Consider the following 12,778-nt stretch of genomic DNA (forward strand, 5'->3'; position numbering starts at 1 on the left):
TCGACCTAAATGAATTTGGAGCAAAAATATGTTATTAAAATGTTCTCAATAGACAACGGGTTTGTAAACAGACTCAAAACAACGCAAAATCCATGCGCGCGTTTTACTGAGGTAAATTTGAACATACATACTGACTTTTTTATACATTCGACACATATGCCGCTCTGGTGCATCACCTTAGTTTTGTAGACAGAAGGTGCGTGCGGCTTGAAGTTGGGCTACGCACACCGATCGGTGTATGACATTAAAGTAGCGCAAAGTGATTTGAAAGCATGCAGAGCTCTTGTGGTACTTTGATATTAAACATCTACCTTTCTGCACAGCGCTGCTTCAAGTCGAACGCCCCTAAAAATCCAATTGACAACCTTGTGACCGCCTGTATCGCCTGTCTTTTTTCGAGCCAGTGCTGTAAATGCCTTGTGACTAATCACTCTTCTGTCCAATAAGCATCACAAGAGAGTTTTAGATTATCATGGTGTTTGTGATTTTGTCAGGGCTGCTGGTTCTGAAGGAGCTGGGCATCCAAGTAGAGCGTTACGTGGCCTCAGAAGTGTGTGAAGACTCCATCACTGTGGGCATCGTTCGGCACCAGGGACGCATAATGTATGTGCATGACGTGAGAAACATCACCCGTAAAAATGTGAGTATCATCCTTCACCCTAGTTTACTGTTAAAGCAAGTCTGTAGATTTGGCAGCCATCTTGATAACTTGGCGGGAACTATTTTTGATCAATAATTATTACAGTTTTTTCAGTCACTAACAAGCGTTTGTCCAATCAGTTGTCACATTTTCAAAACTCTAACTTTGAGGAGTGATGTTTTTGGAAACATGTGGCCTAACCCTGAGGATCGCAGAGATTTTTTTAGACCCCCCCCCCCCCCACACCTTTTTATCTGGGCTTTTTGCGGTTGTTTTTTTGTTCAGAATGCTCTTTTGTGTTTCATGGATATTTTGTTCACTGTAAGCAATATTGTAAAACTTTTTCTGTTCTATCATACCGTTTTTCTACTGTACCTCCTGTAGTAAACAGTAAAGTAAAAAACAAACTTATTTGCTTTTTACTGGAATGCTTTTGAATGTGAACATTACTGTACATGTGGACATACAGTTCCCAACCAAGAAATTTCGTGTCAAAACGATGGATTGCATGTTTTGCATGCAAATACCTGTAAAACTGAAAATAAAAGTCTATGCAGTTTTTGTAATGTCAACAATAGCCAGTATTTTGAAACCTGGTGTACTTTGATTGACTGCATGTACCTTGTGAAGTGAAAACAAGTGTTATTCTTTGACAGAATAATTTCATTTTGAGTCAGATTTCCAGTGTTTTGGTAAAGTTAGTGTGTGCAGAGAAAGATGTGTTCTGTTTTGAAATGAAGAGTTAGTGTATATATTTAACAAAATGTATTTTTGAGAAGAAAATTATCCATTTGGCCAATTGTGTTTTGTAGGTGCGAGTCTGTGTTAAGAGTTTAGAAAAAGTATCTGAAGTATGCTGCCCTCCAAAGGCAAAGTGCAGTAACTACACCAACACTGAAACTGAGAAAAATGCCTTTAAAGTTTTTATGCCAGCTAGTCAAGCATGTTGACACTCTTGTTTCTCTGAAACACTCTCGTTTCTCTGGGACAAAATTGAAGCAGGAGACTTTGCCACAGGACAAAATAGTTGTCACAAAGTCCATTTTAAACCTTAACTCAATTTTGACCAAATGTGTAGTTACTGTGCTTTGCCTTTGGAGGGCAGTATGGGTAAGCGCTTGTTAGCGATTGAAAAAAACTGTAATGTTTTTTGACAGTAATTATATCATAAATTGTAAAAAAATAAATTGGTTGTATAAAACAACACCTGTTTTACCTTGTCAAAAACAGCTCTGTTCATATCGACCCATTTCAGTGCATGGCTCTTTAAATGTTAATGAGCTACTGCTCACCCCGCCCCTCTCTTCCATTTTTTGTGTATTCTATGGCACGTTACCATCAAAAATAAAACTAATCCACCGTTTCCTCAGTGGCTCTGATTTTGGGAGAAAAGGAAGACTTTCATGTTCACTTTTACATCCAAATACAAAACACCTGCATTGCTTAAGCGACATTGTTGTTGCTACAGCTGCTCAAGCGCAGAGACAATGGCGGCAGCGTACAACTGGCTGAGGACAGGAATATGCTAATACGGGACTGTCTGTCTGCACAGAAAATCAAAACGGCTCTCTTAGATTTTTTTAGTGAATGGATTTTTATTATTGTAGGGTGGTTGTGTCTACACACTGCTATGACATGTTTATGTGCAAACACATGTAAAAGTGAATTTTGCATCTGGTGTCGCCTTTAAAATTATGTAAGCATGGCAATTTCTTTTTCTTTTTCTTTTTTCTTTTTCATACTTAAATATGTTCACAATATTTCATGTTGATCAATCTTTCTTTTGTTTTTTTTCTCCCCCCTTGTCTAAACTTTGTCTAATCTGATTCATCCACAGATCCAGGAATGGGGTCCTTTTGATCTTGTCATCGGTGGAAGCCCATGCAATGACTTGTCCATAGTGAATCCAGCAAGAAAAGGTCTCTACGGTAGGAGTTTATTCAGCTGTGTGTCCTAGCCGTAGTCTTTTCAATAGGATGTGACTATGTATTAGTGTTTACACTTTCAAATACCGTTCAAAAGTTTGAAGTCTATAAGATATTTTTTAAAGAAATTAATACTTAATGCGTTTTTTCTTTTAATTCATCAAGGACACATCAAAAGCATCAGTATGGACTTTTATACAGTTACAAAATATTTATATTTTAAAAAATGCTTTTCTTATAAACATTTTATTCATCAAAGATTCCTGAAAAAATGTATTACTGTTTCTGCAAAAATATTAAGCCGCCCAGCGTTTTTCAACATAAGATTAAAATGTTTTTTTTTAGCAGCAAATCAGCATATTAGAATGATTTCTAAAGGATCATGTGACACAAAAGACTTTAGTTATGATACTAAAAATTCAGCTTTGCATCACAGGAGTAAATTACATTTTAAAATACATTCAGGAAACTATGGAAGCCCGTTTCTGCCACTGAACCACTGAATTTTTTCAGAATTGTGTCATATAAACTGGCAAATCTGTTTTTTTTTTTGTTCTCAAAACTGTGAGATATAAACTTAGAATTGCGAGTTATAAAGTCAGAATTGCTAGATATAAAGGCAGAATTGTGGGATATAAACTTAGAATTGTGAGAAATAAAGTCAGAATTGCAAGATATAAACTCGCAGTTCTGACTTTATCACAATTGCAAGTTTGTATCTCGCAATTCTGACTTTTTCTCAGAATTGTGAGATGTAAACTCACAATTGCAAGTTGTAAAGTCCAGTTCTGAGGGAAAAAAAAGACATATCTCACAATTCTGACTTAATTGCTCAGGATTGTGAGTTTATATCTCGCAAATCTGATTTTATAACTCGCAATTGCACGTTTATATTATGCAATTCTGAATTTATAACTTGCAATTGGGAGTTTATATCACGCAATTGCGCCTTTATTTCTCAGAGTTCTGAAAGTCAATTCTGACTTTATAACTCACGATTGTTTATATCTCACAATTGAGAAATAAAATCACAATTGCGTGATATAAACTCCCAATTAATTTGTTTTCCTCTATTCTTTGTATCACGCATTTCTGAGTAAATAAAAGTCAGAATTGCGAGTATGTATTAAGCAATTCTGAGAAAAAAAGTTGCAATAACTTTTTTTTTTATTCAGTGGTGGAAACAGGCTTTCATAGGAAACAGTTACTTTAAATAATAATACTTTATGTATTAATATTATCATTTTTACAATATTTAACAAATAAATTCAGCATTTAGTGAGACTTTTTTCAAAAACACTAAAAATATTAACTTGAAATGGGAGTGTGCTATATATCTTACTCATATTTATAACACAGCTCAGATATTTGTACAGTTTTCTGACAATTGCCATATTGAGTTTTCATAATCTTTTTCAATCTTGTTTCTTGTCTTTCAGAGGGCACGGGTCGACTCTTCTTTGAGTTTTACCGGCTTTTACATGAGGCCCGCCCTAAAGAAGGAGATCACAGGCCGTTCTTCTGGCTCTTTGAGAATGTGGTGGCCATGGGTGTCAGCGACAAGAGGGACATCTCTCGCTTTTTAGAGGTGTGCGACTGAACAGTTGAGCATGACGATTAAGCTATGCTGTATATGTCTTACACCAGGGTTCCTCAAATCTTGTGCCCTGCAGAGCTTAGCTCCAACCCTAATCAAACTCACCTAGCTGTGTTTTTCTAATGATCCTGAAGACGTTGATTAGCATGCTCAAGTGTGTTTAATTAGTGTTAGAGCTAAACTCTGCAGGAAAATGGATCTCGTTGACCAGATTTGAGGATCCCTGTTTTACACTGTCAGTGGGGCTTTAACATAAACCAGTAGTTTTTGCTGCCACCTAGTGGTAAAGTGACCTGAGGTTTAGATACAAATTAACCCCTCATATGCTTGCTACACTGCAAAAAAAAATGCTTTTCTTACTTGGATTTTTTTGTCTTGTTTCCAGGCAAAATATCTAAAAAATCTTAAATCAAGAAGATTTTCTAGACAAGTAAAAGTAATTTTCTTGTTTTCAGAAAGAACAAGTCAAAATTAAGTGTGTTTTTGCTTGAAACAAGCAAAATAATCTGCCAATGGGGTAAGAAAAATAATCTTGTTTTCTGTTTGAAATAAGACTTTTTTGCTTACCCCATTGGCAGATTATTTTGCTTGTTCTATGCAAAAACTCACTTAATTTTGACTTGCTTTTTTCCGAAAACAAGAAAATAATTTTTACTTCTTGATTTAAGATTTTTTAGATATTTTGGCTGGAAACAAGACAAAAAATCCAAGTAAGAAAAGCATTTTTTGCAGTGTATGCTTGATATTGTAAAGGATTTTAGGATGTATTTTATTTAAATTAGTATATTTTATTATTTATTTCTTTAATTTGACATTTGACATTTGTTTATGCATCATAGTGCAACCCAGTGATGATCGATGCCAAGGAGGTGTCTGCTGCCCACAGAGCTCGCTATTTTTGGGGTAACCTGCCTGGCATGAACAGGTTAGTCAGACATGGACTCTTTATTCATCTCATTATTTGTGACCCTGAACCACAAAACCAGTCTTAAGTAGCATGGGTATATTTGTAACAATAGCCAACAATACATTGTATGGGTCAATACTATTGATTTTTCTTTTATGTCACAAATCATTAGGATATTAAGGAAAGATCATGTTCCATGCAGATATTTTGTAAATTTCCTACCGTAAATATATCATTGCATGCATTGTAACTTCAGATTTCAGCTTTTCAAATAGTTGTACCTTGGCCAAATATTGTTCTAACAAACCATACATTAATGGAAAGCTTATTTATTCAGCTTTCAGGCTCACATTTAATCTCTCACTTTGTTTTACCTCTTTATTTCCTTCTCCTCTCAGACCATTGAGCGCCATGTGCACTGATAAACTGGACCTTCAAGACTGTTTGGAGCATGGCAGGACAGCTAAGGTACTTCTTAGACCAGCCCTTGGTTGTCTTTTGGATAAAGCAGCCTAAATCGGTATCTTTTCGAATTACTTACAGTTTGATAAAGTGCGGACCATCACCACTCGGTCTAATTCCATAAAGCAGGGCAAAGACCAGCACTTCCCGGTCTTCATGAATGACAAAGAGGACATCCTGTGGTGCACTGAGATGGAGAGGTATGACGAAATGCCTTCTATGAAAATTTCCAAGATATAAGTCCAAATGTAGATGTAAAAAGTCACACTGAAATTTATTCAGCAGAGGAACCTCGAGGGCCATCGTCGGTGAAGAGTGAGTTTTATCTCCTATTGATTGTATCATCAGTCATCTGCTGGCTGAATGAACCTATATCCTACTTAGTAGAACAGAATATGGGGCATGTCAATACAATGAAATTCAGCCACAAGTGGTCAGTCAAGACAGAAAGGAAAGTCAGCACATTGTTGCTTAATTTATTTTAAAGGGGTCACCCAAAAATGACAATTCTGTCATTAATTACTCATTCTCATATTGTTCCAAACCTGTAAGACTTTCATTCATCTTCAGAACACAAATTATGATATTTTTGATTAAATTCGAAAGCTTTCTGGCCCTGCATGGACATCAATGCAACATATTCAAGACCCAGAAAGGTAGTAAAGACATTGTTAAAATAATCCATGTGACATCAGAACTCCAGCTAAAGAAAAGAAATTGTTGAATAAAGTTGTTATTTTGGTTTTCTTTGCACACAAAAGTATTCTCGTAGTTTTATAACATTAGGTTGAACCACTGATGTTATATGGACTGTTTTAATGATGTCCTTACTACCTTGAATGTGTCAGTTGCATTGCTGTCTATGCAGGGTCAGAAAGCTCTCAGATTTCATCATAAATGTCTTAATTTGTGTTCTGAAGATGAACGAAGGTCTAATGGTTTTGGAACAACATGGGGGTGAGTAATTAATGACAGATTTCTTATTTTTTGATGAACTAGCCCTTAATTTATTGAACTAAAATAGCAAACTTAAACTGAAATAAAAATATTTGTATTAAAAAAAACAATAATACTAATAAAATTGACCAATGAAACAACAAATTTACCAAAACTTAAATGAAAATTTAAATGAAAACAGAAAATATAAACAAATTCAAATATGAATAAAAGTATAATAGCATTTTAATAATACGCAAATAACACTGATGTACAGTAGATATACCTTGTTCTGCCATGAAGCTCGAGAGGACGCAGGCTGACGGGTTGTTAGCGTAACTGATGATGTCACAGAGTTGTATGACTTGGCACAAGCTGATTGGTTCATGTTACATATGCAACCAATGAGCTTGCATCTTGCAGCTATTTAAATGGCTGGTAGCATTTACTTGAGCATTTCGCAGTGTGCTTTCAGAGTTCTTCTGAAACCCTCCACCTTCCCCAGCTCCACCTGTATAGATCTTCTATGTGTTATTTTATGCTATTTGTGCAGCAGCATTATGTCTTATCGTCAAATGCTTTGCAATGCTTAGCAAGTTCTGATCACGCTTGCAGCAGCAGCAGCAATAATCTACAATCCACCAAGACCAAATACATTAAAGGTGCCATAGAATGGAAAATTGTATTTACCTTGGCATAGTTAAATAATAACAGTACAGTACATGGACATGACATACCATGAGTCGCAAACACCACCATTTCATCCTTCTTATATAAATCTGGTTTTTGCACTAAAAACCACTAAAAAAAAAGGGGGAAAATTCCAACATAACACAGACTATTATGCAATAGTCACAATCGTTAATAGCTACGCCCTCAACATTTGCATCGCCCAATCATCAGTAACGTCAGTACATCAGTAAAATAAGGCAAGTCACTGAAGGGATAATGTTAGCTTAATGCAAGCGTAGCCTGTTACTGTATATTGCAGTACATAAGATTTCACTTACCACATAAACAGAGATTTGACTACGCTGATGATGGCGAATGATTTACAGATCTTGAGCATCATTGACAAGCATCTGAACTTGTGTTGTAAGTAAAGCCACTGCATTATAACCCTACACAGCGATCACTATAGTGAAAGTAAAATGATCGCACATTGAAAACGGCAGTTTCAACAAACCGCATATTAAAGGTGACTAGAGATCCATAATTAAATATATTTTACATGTGCGAGCTATTGAGATGAGCAGCTCTGTGAGACAGCCAATCAGAGCAGAGCTCATCATTAATATTCACGAACCTTCCAAATAAGGCAATAACAGACCATTTCATTGTAGGGACAAATCCTAGGGTTGTAAATGGACCTGTAAAACCGTTTCTGGAGATTTTTTGCCCTCTCCTATGCCATATACCTTCTATGTAGATATCAGAGAACAATTTAAAATGTGTTTTAGTGTAGTAGATGATTGACAGGTCATATCAGTATTGACATCAGTACAGATCAGCAATTATACTACACATGCAATATAGTCATATGTGACCCTGGACCACAAAACCAGTCTTAAGTCGCTGGGGTATATTTGTAGCAATAGCAAAAAATACATTGTATGGGTCAAAATTATTGATTTTTCTTTTATGTCAAAAATCATTAGGAAATTAAGTAAAGATCATGTTCCATGAAGATTTTTTGTCAAATTCCTACTGTAAACCTATCAAAATGTAATTTTTGATTAGTAATATGCATTGCTAAGAACTTAATTTGGACAACTTTAAAGGTGATTTTCTCAGTATTTAGATTTTTTGCACCCTTAGATTTCAGATTTTCAAATAGATGTATCTCTGCCAAATATTGTCCTATTCTAACAAACCATACATCAATAGCTTATTTATTGATCTTTCATATGATGTATATATCTCAGTTTTGTAAAATTTAACCTTATGACTGGTTTTGTGGTCCAGGGTCACGTATGTTTTTGACCTTCAAATGGGGTTTCAGTGATTGGAACACAAAATGTTTGTACCCCATCTATACAAGCATGTATTACTCACCACTTATGATCTTCCACTTGCCATTATTATTCAAAAGGTTTTTTTTGAACAAAATGTTTTACGCCCCTGAAAATAAAATGAGTCATGTTTGGTCCATTTTTTAATGAAAAAAACTAGTAGTATTATTACAAATTAAAATAACTGTTTTCTGTTTGAATATATTTTTAAGTATTATTCATTCCTGTAATGCAAAGCTGAATTGTCAAAACCTAGTTATCCAGTCTTCAGTGCCACACAATTCTTCAGAAACCATTCTAATACAAAAATTCTAAACATTCCATATTACATAATTTAGTGTATTTGTGTAACAAAATGATATTCTTCAGGATTCTTTGATGAATTAAAGAAAGCATTTATTTGAAATGTTTTAAATGTCACTTTTAATCAGTTAATGACTTTTTAAAGCGATAGTTTTCCCAGAATTAAAAATCATGTATTTAATTACTCACCCTCATGTCGTTGCAAACCCGTAAGACCTTTATTCAAATTCGGAATTTGAAAATTCATATTCAAATTAAGACCTTTTTGATGAAATCCCACAGCTTTCTGACTCTGCATAGACAGCAATGCAACTGACACATTCAAGGCCCAGAAAGGTAGTAAGGATATTGTTAAAATAGTCCATGTGACATCAGTAGTTCAAATGTAATGTTATGAAGCTACTTGAATACAAATATTTTTTTGTGTGCGGTAACTCTTGTGAACGCGTGTTGAAGACTGACATGGAACAGAAGAAATTGTCGGATAAAGTTGTTATTTTTGTTTTCGTGCGCAGAAAAAGTATTTCATAGCTTCATAACATTACGGTTGAGCCACTGGTGTCACATGGACTATTTTAACAATGTCCCTACTACCTTTCTGGGCTTTGAATGTGGCAGTTGCGTTGCTCTCTATGCAGGGTCAGAAAGCTCTCGAATTTCATTGTAAATATCTTAATTTGTGTTCTAAAGATGATGGAAGGTTTGAGGGCGAGTTTTCATTTTTGAGTGAACTATCCATTTAATGCTTTCTGTATGATATTTTACGTCTGTCTAACCGTTCTGGATTATTCACAAAAGTGATGCACTACAGAGTGAATACATTTGAACTAAATTTGTCTCCACCTCTTCACCTTTTATCAGGGTGTTCGGCTTCCCTGACCATTACACAGACGTGTCGAACATGAGTCGTCTGGCCAGGCAGAGGCTGCTGGGAAGGTCGTGGAGCGTCCCGGTCATCCGTCACTTGTTTGCACCACTCAAAGAGTACTTCGCCTGCGTCTGAACTCAAATCCAGGACAGATGAGAAAAATCTAAACCGATATAATACCAAGAGCTTAGAAACCGAGCTCTGGTATGCTATTCGCAAGTTCGACTTAACAAAAAAGGTATTTCATGTTTCGTTTAGTTTTTTTCCTTCTGGTTTTGGAATAATTGACTCTGTTTTAATTGTATTTAATTTTTTGTATTATTCATTTGACTTTTTAGCAGTGTTATCCAGTATTTGAAATGATTTATGTGTGCAAGCTATACTTGAGACATGGCCTCCTTTTAAGGCACTGAGAGACGATGTAACAATTGGAAATTCGTCGTTCGCCCCCAAACATTTTTCGACTGTCGGGTCGCGGATCGATCTAATTCTCACGGTGCGTGTCTTTCCTCTCCTCCAGCGTCTGAGCCTTGGTAAGAGCAGGAAAAAAAAAAAAAAGTCTTTCTCTTAGTGTCAGGGGAGCTCTGTCTTAACCAATCCAAAACACCAGATCACAAATACCTCTTTGTTTACAGTTTCTATACACAACTGAAGGTTAAAAAAGGTACTACTGTAATAGGTGATAATATGGTGCTTCAAGGTGGTGAAAAACATTGCAACTCATGTGGTGCTACTCTACTCGAAACAAGATCGCCGGGTCACGTTTTGTACCGTCGCCAGGTAAAACGAAACGAACGACTGAAACCTTGAAAAAAAAAAATCGACAGGTCAAGCCAGGTCTGCCACATCTCATTTTATATCTTTTACAGCCTTTTTGTACAATATTCTCTGGTGCTCTTTTGAAAAAAAAACACGCCTCAGCCTTTCAGTCTTTGAGGTCTGCTTCCTTCAGTATGCCTGCAATCGAAACGCATGAAACCAGCCACATGGGTGGTGATGTTTTTGTCATCCATACCTTGAAATCAAAGGCTGTGGTGAGCTACTTTTTGTCTAGTGTCACACAGGCCAGAATCATTACTGTACAACTCTTAGCGTGCGCGGCGGCCGCAGGAAGGATGGCGTCAAGGTGAAGGTGAATCGGCCTTCATCTGCGGCGTCCGCAGGCTATTCTCAGTCAGGTGCAAAACTTTTAAGGTGCGGCTTCACAATGTTCTTCTACCTTTTAATAGCAATTTTTTGTGCTGTGTTACCAACAATATCGAGCACTTTTGTATATGTATACTTCTTGGTTATTTCTTTGATATTTTTTTTTTAAATCTCCTTGATTTTTGTGAATTGTTCTTTTTTTTTCTTTGTTGTTTCGATTCTGTTTAATGATGTGAAACTCTTGCCGTTATATAAGGTAATGCTTTGTTGTGTACAGTAGGGCTGTGCCAATAGATGTGAACGAATGAGCTAGGATAGAATAAGTCCATCTGTCGTGCCGGTGGTGAAGGGGCCCAATTCGAATAGCACCCCTCTCATGTTTCCAGTCGCTTTATATCATAACTCGCGTGTCTGCTCACGGTTCTATATAATCCCAAAGTGAGTGTGTTTGTTGCGTATCCCTGTAGGAAAAGGGTTAACTACGTCTGGTCCCTAGCGTAGATCTGAAAACATTATGATGTTTGCCAATGGTGGATGTTGACCATGTCAATAATTTAGTTATCTCGCAAGCTACGTAGGCTAAATTTGTGAATCTGGTTAGAAACGGGCTCGGGCTCCTTTTTTTCATTTAAGGCATTGCACTGCTTACATACCTTAACATTTGTCGCGTTCCGTTTTGTTATCTTCCCGATTTTATCGACGCCCAGATTTGTTTCTTTTTGTACATTTTGTACATAGAAATTGTCTGTTGCTTTTTTTTAATGACCTATGAGATGTACAAATATAATTGTTTGCTAATATATATCATAGAATCAAAACAGCACTCAAGTGGCAAGAGGGGGGTAATTGACAATATGGCAACAGGCTAATTGACATAAGCTATAAAGCAGCAGCGTGTCTTTTGTAACTCATATTTATGTGTGTGTCGAACGGATACAACTAAAGAGAAAGTGATTTTACCAGTCCCATCTTTACTGCACAGCCCTACATACAAAAGTGTGTTTCAATTTGCTTTTTAATTCAAGTTTTTAAGTACTAAGAGAGTTAGGTGTTTCCTAAGGTGCTAAACATTTTATCTAATTGAGAAAAAAATATATCATTTGGAAACTAAATAAACTTGTCTTGATAATGATTGTTTTTTTTTCTCTCTCTCGATTGTTTCTTGTAGTATTGGAGAAGCACTATTATTTTACTCTCTCATATAAAGATATTAACAAAGGCATTTTAACTTTGTACTTGAATAATGATAAATGATTCTTCTATTGTTTTAGAATAGACATTGGTGTAGTTGGTGATTATCTGTGGGAAATCATGTACACATAATGGGAAATATAAAAAGAAAAAAAAATAATTTTTGCTGTTAACATGTACTTGCTTAATATCCAGGCAGAATTGCTTCTAAGTCCTACATTCCATGCCATGTATCCAGCCCTCCATCTTCTTTTGTTTCATAGAGGTTTTTTTTATTTTATTTCTTCTCTGTTTTGTTCAATTTAATTTGCTTTATTTGGGTATATCTATATATATAAATATATATATATTTGTCTGTAACAGCCTCTTGTTTGCTCTCCTAACAGGTTCTCTGTATATCTCAGTGACACTGTTGATATTTGTGACCTCTGTTGTGACATAAACTTTTTTCAGGCCTTCTGTTCTTTTGCAATCAGCTCATACAGCAAATGTAGCAATCATTCGCCACCTCTCCCCCTTTCTTTCGTTTGTGCCCAGAACGAAGAAAAAAAGGCTCCTTATGTGCTGGAGAACACTTGAATAAATGTATTGTTTTTTTGTGAAAATGTGGTTTGGTTTCCTTTATGAATTATGAATTGTATATCATTATCAGCTGAATAACATTGAACTTCTAAAAATGCATTTCAGGTTTCAATATTATATTCTGGAAAGGACATAGTATATAATATTCTAGGGTATATTGTATAGAGTATATTATATTCTAGGGAGTATATATATATATATAAATGAAT

The 12,778-nt window shown here is 35.7% G+C and overlaps 1 protein-coding gene across 1 annotated transcript; it reads left to right on the plus strand.

The window, feature by feature from the left end:
- The first annotated feature begins 472 nt into the window (after positions 1 to 472).
- Positions 473 to 12,592, plus strand: LOC141295398 (DNA (cytosine-5)-methyltransferase 3A-like). Its single transcript, XM_073826604.1, has 8 exons — positions 473 to 640; positions 2,478 to 2,568; positions 4,005 to 4,153; positions 5,002 to 5,087; positions 5,468 to 5,537; positions 5,613 to 5,731; positions 5,817 to 5,846; positions 9,644 to 12,592. The coding sequence occupies exons 1-8, from the start codon at positions 473 to 475 to the stop codon at positions 9,783 to 9,785; spliced, it is 855 nt and encodes a 284-aa protein (XP_073682705.1). The 3' UTR covers positions 9,786 to 12,592.
- Positions 12,593 to 12,778: the final 186 nt, after the last annotated feature.

Source organism: Garra rufa, chromosome 21, assembly GCF_049309525.1.
Source record: "Garra rufa chromosome 21, GarRuf1.0, whole genome shotgun sequence".
NCBI lineage: Eukaryota > Metazoa > Chordata > Actinopteri > Cypriniformes > Cyprinidae > Garra > Garra rufa.